Source organism: Solanum stenotomum, chromosome 5 (assembly GCF_019186545.1).
Source record: "Solanum stenotomum isolate F172 chromosome 5, ASM1918654v1, whole genome shotgun sequence".
In the NCBI taxonomy this organism is placed as follows: Eukaryota; Viridiplantae; Streptophyta; class Magnoliopsida; order Solanales; family Solanaceae; genus Solanum; species Solanum stenotomum.
In genome coordinates this window covers 22,324,052-22,332,519 of record NC_064286.1, presented here as the reverse complement: position 1 = coordinate 22,332,519, position 8,468 = coordinate 22,324,052, and the positions used below count along the sequence as shown (strand labels likewise).

Here is an 8,468-nt window from a genome sequence, read left to right as displayed (position 1 = left end):
TTTTTTTTTGTATCGTGAGCTGCTGGGAATTTATTTTGTCAAACTATCCAGTGTTATATCAACTTTTGGTTTAGTTGGTCCTTTTCGTATACAGAGAATCAAAGTATAGTTTTTATATTATTATTGAAATGATTGGAAAGGCTGTTTAATTCTCATGTTCTCTTCCAAAAGTACATTTATCTTATTAACATAATAGACTACATATGAGTTATATAGTTAAAGATGACTGGCCTATTTTTGTTACCGTGATTAGCTCGATAAGCGTTAAGTAAATTATGTAGTGTAAAGAATATATTTTGCTCATTCTTAACAGGTCATCCCTATAACTACATAGAGTTACACTTACGTCTTGGTAATAATCGAATTTCATTATCTCTCCCAAATAATGAAAGAAGAAACTTTTACATGTTAAAATATTATTTTAGCTAAGTCTTTGATATTCTTGTTTAAGAGAGTATGTTCATATTTGTCTGCCTACTTACATAAATGTACCCTTGAATCAGTTACTAATCTTTATCTCCTTTTCTTTGTTATGTTTCATGTACAATCGGAGGGCTGGAGTTTCTACTTTGGAACTCGTTATTGGCCTAAAATATTAGGCCAACAACAATTAGGATCATCACAACACTCGGAGTCTCGCAAATTAGGAGTCTAATATTTCTTAGCCTTCCTCTTTTCGAGTCTTAATTATATTGTTTGGATATATTGGCTAACCTTTACTCTTTAAGTTTTGATACATTGCTTGTCCTTTTTTTTATTTTTGAAAGATTATTCATGTGAGTCAATATTTGGGCCAAAATAGAAATATATAAAGGCTAAAATAATATTCATTTAGCCCTGCTCATCGCTTAGGACTGTTAAATATTTTGAAACTAGTTTAAAGGCTTGAATAATTACATTTAGAAATTAATTTAAGGCTAAGATATTTACCCTTTAGAAATACCTATTTTTAAGAAAACAAGTAAGAAAGTAGGCCTATATATTTTTAACAAGAAATAAACATAACTATAGAATGAGTCCTAATAGCTAGGCCTATATTTTTATACTCTTTACATCACCCCCTTGTGAAATGTATTGACTATTCTTATTTTTGAATCAAACATTGCTAAAAACATTTCACTCTTGTAACACACTATTTCAAATTTTAGATATGCCAACAGGTTCGGAATACAAGGAATATACATGTACCTGTCATACACATAAAGGTATATATTCTATCTTTTCTCTACATAATCAATTATATTTTTTATCTACTATCCCGAATGTTAATTATTTATTTTTATAAATTTATTCCTACACTTTACACATATTATTTTACTAAATCTAATCTATCGTTAACTTATCCTTACATGTAAATAAAATAATAAACCTTCACATGTTTTAAACAACTTATATATATATATATATATACTACACTTTATAATAGACATATTTAAGATCACAAACCTTTATATAATCTTAACATCTAATATCATTTATTTATATTTTATTTTAAAAAAAAAACTCCATTCTATATGTTTTCATTCAAATTACACATCATATATTACTATGTATTTACACCCAACTACTATCTTATTTTTATTTCACGTCTTAATAAGACGGCCGATTTTTTCAAATTCAACATCTATGTATCTTTAGAATGAGTTTATTATGATACAACTATTTTTTTTACATATGAATTTATTATACATTTAAGTACATTTATTTATTTATTTATTTTTACAATATGATAAAATACTACTATTAAATCTATTTTTAAGACACATATATGTCGTACCTTGAATTTTACTCTTTTCCTAAACTAACCAATTAACTTATCAGTGATTTGTAAAGCAAATAAATAAACAAGTTTTTATAATCATATTTTCCTAAATTGAGTTTAAGGACTATCTTCGGATAGGCTCTGAGGGGTGCTTAACACCTTCCCCTCGAGTAGCCAAAACCCTTACTCAGAATCTCACTGGTTTCGCAAATCTAAACAGAGTTTACATTTACACATATAAAAACTGGTTTTCCTAATATTTTCCTTAAAATTTAGGTTGCGACTCTAAACCAAACAAAACATTTTTTTCCAAAACCAGAGTGTCAGTCATAATTACGTTGTGAACTATTTCGGTCGGTTCGAAATAGGGTGCAACAACTATTTCGGTCGGTTCGAAATAGGGTGCAACAACTTAGGGACTCTGTTGGGGACCTTACTTAGGTTTTAACCTTAGAAAAACTCAATTTAGGAACAACATTTGTGATTACATGTTTATTTTTTCAGCTTGCTGTTGATATATTGCTTTGGCTGAAAGGTCGCAAGTGAAATCCAAGCTTGTGTTCCTTATTTGTTTTAAGACACTACTTGTTACTGCTTTCCCTACATTGTCATTTTCACATTCTATCGAGTCTTGGCCGTACATGCACACACTGTACACGCGAGGGGTGTTCCTGCACTCCTCCGAAACTCTCTTTGGATTCCTTAGTTTCAGAGTTGGTGCAATTTAGATAGTGCACCTTCTCGCAATTACTCAATCTCACTCTCAATCATATAGGAAAAAATCTTGCTCTTAAAAAATAGGTCATGTTGCACAGCCTTAGGCAAAACAATAAACGGTATTGTCATTGCATTTAGGAAACCACCCAAATGTCAATGAGTTTCTTATTTAAAACTCAACGACATAAACTTTGTGTGAAATTGATATAAATTATCCAAACTTAAACACTTAACAGATTTGGAGTAAATAAACTCATTACACCCTTTACCTCTTTTCAGATGAACCTCAACCAAGACTTACTGGATATCCAAATGGTCGTTTCAGCGCCCCACGTTCTACAGAATTGGTGGCAAAATATCTGCAGGATACACGGGGCAGAGATTCAAGGGCATTTAGGAGCATTATTGTCGCTTCTGGGGACACAATGCGATAAAGTCTTTGTCACTCAGCTAATGGGGTTTTGGGAACCAAGCACCGTAACTTTCAAATTCCTGGATTTTGAGGTCACTCCCACACTAGAGGAGATCAGTAGTCTTATCGAACTGCCGATTAGAAGGAGGCTGTCGGTGATCCCCTCAACTATTTGTACAGGTGACTTCCTAAGTCTCTTGGATTTGCACATATTTCGGTCATTGAGATATGTGGACGGCGGGCATGTTGAGTTGGACTAGCTCTTTCAGAGGTTTGGGCATTCGGAAGGTTACTATGAATATCAGCGTGAATTTTAATGCACTCGCGGAGCATGGGAGTATATGAGGCCAAGAGTATTCGTTATGGCTTTTTTAGGAGTTATGGTGTTCCTGATAAGGTCCAATTCTATCGACATCAGCATATTGCCGATGGTTATAAGCATCTTCAACGATCCACAAAGATTTACTTTGGTGCCTATGATCCTCGCCGAAGTTCTTCATTCAATGACAGCCTGCATTAGGGGACACAATTTCTTCGGAGGATGCAGTATATTGCTACAGATTTGGGCAAGGGAACATTTCTATCGACGTGATCCCCAAATGGATTATTACATAGGTGCTCCTAACAGGATCGAAAGCCATGAAGATCGTCTCCAAAATTGGGTGGGTGCGCCGATAGGAAGGGAAGAATGGAGCACATTTTTGAACAACCTCACGGGAGACGTCATCCAATGGAAGTTCTCTTGGGTAACAGGATTGGCGTTTGCAAGGACTCGATACTTTTTCTTTATCGAGTTAATCGGGCTCAGAGGCATCCAACCATATGCACCTCTTCGGGTTATGCGGCAGTTTGGAGTTATCCAAGACATTCCGCTATGGTTAATAATGGGATCACATGAAGATACATTCACTTCAGTCTCGCTGGAACAGATACGAAATATACAAGCCGAGTGGGAATCCATAATCGATTTAGAAATAGGAGAAGCAAGATGGTGTACGCCAGAGTATTACGCTTGGCGAAATACCGTGAGTCATATGTCTCGTCCAAGCACACATGGACATTGGGGGTTTGTAGACAGAGAACAAGTTGATTGGATTAGAGAATCGGTGCTTCTTCGCATGGGGTTCACTACACCCATGTACAATCAGATAGTTCTGGGATCCGTCGATTACTTAACCCAGGAAGAAGACCCAGAAGAAGACCCAGAAGAGGATCCTAAAGAGGACCCAGAAGAAGATCCTGAAGAGGACCCAGAAGAAAATCCTGAAGAAAACCCCGAAGAGGACCCAAAAGAAGAAGTGTGGGAAGATCACATGGAGTTTTCTGAGATGGGTTCTAACGTCTATGACCCAAGAGATGGAGGGGTTATAGACATATCATCCGAGCATGGCTCTGAAGAGTCTCCAGAGTATCACCCGGGTCCTTACTATGATGCGGACGATAATGATGATGATGCTCCAACTTGGCCGTAAATCATCTTTCTTCTTTGAATTCTCTCATAAGTTCCTCAAAAGGCCGTATGACCTATCCCTCTTGTATGCCTTATGGCCACCCATGTACTTTCATTTCTTCGACTTCTGACCGCCTACATCGTTGTAATAGCCAAACCTTAATCAATGAAGTTATGTTTGCTCCAAATCTAAAATGTGTTTAAATGGATCATTTATTATCAAACTAATTGCAACGTAGGCCTGCCTCAGGCAAAAAGAGGTTCTATATTAGGACGCGCTCTGAATGTCATCGAATTGGCGTATATATGTGTTACATCTACTTATTTGTTACAGCTTTCAAAATTTTCCAAACTAACATAGTTTCCTTTTTTTTCTTTGTTTTCTTTTCTTTTTCGTCATTTATCCCCAAAAGTACGTTGATTTGTATCGACTTGCAAACTGGCTGACTCACAATACAACCTTCGATCAAAGAGAAATATGACTGATAAAGACGACTTCAACGCTGCTGCAAACATAATGATACCTATTGAGAACCCCGAAAGTTCTCGAAACATAATGGACATCCAAAATGAAAGAAAATGGCTCATATGGAGCAAGAACTCGAGATCTTGAGGGAAGAATTACGTCAAGTGCGAGACTTGGCCAAACTATCGTCTACCATTTTTCTTACTTTCAAGACGCCTATCTACTTCGCAAAAGCTGACTTGCCAAATCAGCCAGAACAAACTCAACGCGCTCCTACTCACGGTCAAGTACCACTAGCTTCTCCAACCGCAGTCAGGACCGTTCCCGACCTTTCCAACCGCGACCCTACCATACCTACAATGCAGCAGATACTTGGGGCACATGTCGCCACTCTGTATGAGCCACATGTTCCACCCGTATATGCCGTTGGGGCTCCTACCATCACTATGCCAGCTGTGGTTAATGTCCCATACGAGGTCGATCAATATGAAGAAATGGAGAAAGATGCTCAGTTGAAGGAAGATGCGTCGATAAATGCCCAGCTTCAGGGTCTAAGAAAAGCATTGAAAAGCTTACAAGTCACTCGAGGGACAAAGAGTCTGGATTATGATGACTTGTGCATCCATCCAGACATTGACATGCCGGTAGGGTAAAAACCACCGAAGTTTGACATGTTCGATGGAAAAGGTGACCCTCACGCACATTTAAGGGCATACTGTGACAAGTTAGTCGGTGTAGGGAGAAATGAGAAGTTGAGGATGAAGTTGTTCATTCGGAGTCTGTCTGGAGAAGCATTAACCTGGTATACCTGCCAAGACCCTCGAAAATGGCATGACTGGCAGGAAATGGCCGAGGACTTCATGACTCGTTTCAAATTCAATACTGAAATTACTGCTGACAAATTCTCATTGGCCAATATACAGAAGAAGCCATCTGAGAATTTCCAGGAATATGCACGACGTTGGAGAACTGAGGCCGCGAGGGTGCAACCACCACTAGATGAGAGTGAGCTATCAAAGTACTTTATTCGAGCTCAAGAAGGTATCTACTTTGACAAGATGATGTCAATGAAGGGTCGGACGTTTGCAGAATTGGTCAAGATGGGAGACTTTATAGAGGAGGGTGTTAAATCTGGGAAGATTCAGTCTATGGTCGCATTGCAAGCTGCAAGTAGGGCTATACAATCGAGTTCCATTGGCGGCATCAAAAAGAAAAGGGAGGATGTTTCAGCTGTCACTTACCAACCAGGAGGACCATCTCACCGATACCCCAATAATCCCCAAATCGCTGCGCATACTTCATACGTCCCAGTGTATAATACCCAACCACACTATAACCCACCCCGAGCACCAGCATACCAAAACCCTCCAAGACCATATGTCCCTGTCCAAGCACCAATTCACCAAAATAGACCAGCATATGCACCAAGACCACGTCCAAATCCTGAAGCTAGAAATGCTCGTGCTTACACACCGATTGCTGAACCCTATGCTCTATTGTTTGAGAGGTTGAGGACAGCGGGAGTGCTGCAACCAGTTGAAGGAAAACTTCCTAATCCAATCCCTCATAATTTTGATGGGAACAAGAGATGTGCTTACCACTCGGGAGTCCAGGGACACGACACAGAAGATTGTTATGGTTTGAAGAACCAGATCGAGTCTTTGATCAGGAAAGGAGTAACCAAATGCACTCCAGCACCTCCCAATGTGAACAACAATCCCTTGCCAAACCATAAGTATCGGGAAGTCAACATGGTTACTTTGGATGACCAATATGGGACCCCCGACTATCCAAACATAGTTACTTCGGTGCAACCTGTTATCACTGTTCAACTAAGGGAACCTCTGACTGTCCAAACATATCTCCCAAGAGTTGTAGTGACCACTCTAGTTGCTAAGAAGCCTGAGTATGACACCGAAGCAGTCCCTTGGGACTATCGAGCAAGTGCCAAGGGCAAGATGATTGACACTGTCGTGGCTCAAGGGATGACTAGGTCGGGGAGGTACTATGCCCCAGAGGACCTAAATCAAAGAGTTCTCGGAAAAAAAATAGAATCCAAAGAAGAACGTTACCGATGCCGAAGCCGCAGAGTTTTGGAAGAAGATGCAGTCTAAAGACTATTCGGTTGAAGAATAGCTGAAGAATACGCTAGCCCACATATCCATTTGGTCTTTGCTTATGATTTCTGAAGCTCATAGGAATGCTTTGATGGAGGTGTTAAGCGAAGTGATAATTCCAAAAGAGACCACAAGTGAGACCTTAGCTGCAACGATTGGAAGAATAGTGGAAGCTAACAAGATTTATTTCCACGATGATGAGTTGCCTGCAGAAGGGGCTGGTCATAACAAAGCACTTCACATCGCAGTCAAATGTTGTGATAAAATTGCGACTCGAGTTTTAATTGATGGTGGTTTTGATGCAACATCTTTTCTTTCACCACTTTGAGAGATTTAGGCGTTAATATGGTAGAGATAAGGGAAACTCGTGTGAAAGTTAGAGCTTTTGATGGAGTGCAAAGAAGTGTCATCGGAGAGATCTATCTTACATTACAGGTGGGGCCGATTGAATTCCCCATTCTATTTCAAGTGATGGATGTATCATCCAACTACAACCTGTTGTTGGGAAGACCGTGAGTTCACCTGGCAAAAGTGATTCCTTCCACTCTTCATCAATGTGTAAAGTTTGAGTGGGGTCACACAGAAGTTACCATCCACGGAGAACTCAGTCACCCCATTCATTCTGTTAATTCTATCCCAGTCACCGACGAGTTAGACAGAGCCACTTTTCACACTTTGGAAATCATGCAAGCTATAAGGGTCAATGAGGGAGCAGAGCCCGGAGATATCAAATTGTCAAGTGCAGCAAAAATGGTTGCGTCAGAAATGCTGAAGTATGGATATCAGCCTAAGAATGGACTTGGACCTAAGTCCAATGGCATAGTTGAGCCGATCCAGCTGAAGCATCAGAGAGGCACCAACGGACTAGGATATGAGCCTGCCTCGGGAAGAGACTGTCATGGGTCAAGCGATACATTTTTCGTACCAGAACAATCTTCTATTCCAGATCAAGCTGGCGTTGATGGCATCATAGAAGGAATAGGCAATTTGTTTGTGGCCATGGCTGGAGAAGAGGAAGGGATAAATCTCAACAAGTTGACCATTCGTAATGCCGAACCTGGAAAATCTTGCAGAATTGGACCACCAGCCCGTCCCTGTTTCAACCAGAGTCCTGGTAATGTGGAAAAGTAGTCTTAATTTTAAATTCACATGATCAAATTGAGGTTTGAATCATGCCTAATCTTTTGTTGCTTGCCTTTTCCAAAAAGCTAGAATGCTTTAAAATAAAAAGTCTTTATTTTCTTTAAAAAATTTCCCATTATTTTAAATATATATTTATCTTTACTTACCTATTGAACTTTCCAGCACTCTTATTAATAAAAGTCCTCATTCAACGGTTATGACATGTAACGAATCGACCGAGCAAGGTGAAAATGATGAGCAAGATCACGAAGAGTATGATGAAAGCATGATGCCTGAAAATCTGCCACACGAGATTGAGCAGGTTGAAAGTCAGAAGAAACCCAATATGGATGAAACAGAGGTTGTCAACTTAGGAGATGAGGAAATCATGAAGGAGACACGAGTCAGCATACATTTGGAGG

At 39.2% G+C, this 8,468-nt stretch overlaps 2 protein-coding genes across 2 annotated transcripts in view; both read left to right on the top strand.

Moving 5' to 3' along the window:
- LOC125865077 (ferredoxin-1, chloroplastic) overlaps window positions 1–8,468 on the top strand; it is a 791,835-nt gene that overhangs the window by 158,097 nt on the left and 625,270 nt on the right. The window lies entirely within an intron of this gene.
- LOC125863786 (uncharacterized) lies at window positions 5,479–6,921 on the top strand. Its single transcript, XM_049543789.1, has one exon. The coding sequence runs from the start codon at window positions 5,479–5,481 to the stop codon at window positions 6,919–6,921; it is 1,443 nt and encodes a 480-aa protein (XP_049399746.1).

Coding starts and splice junctions, on each gene's coding strand:
- LOC125863786 (XM_049543789.1), top strand. CDS start 5,479: ATGTTCGATGGAAAAGGTGACCCTCACGCACATTTAAGGGCATACTGT.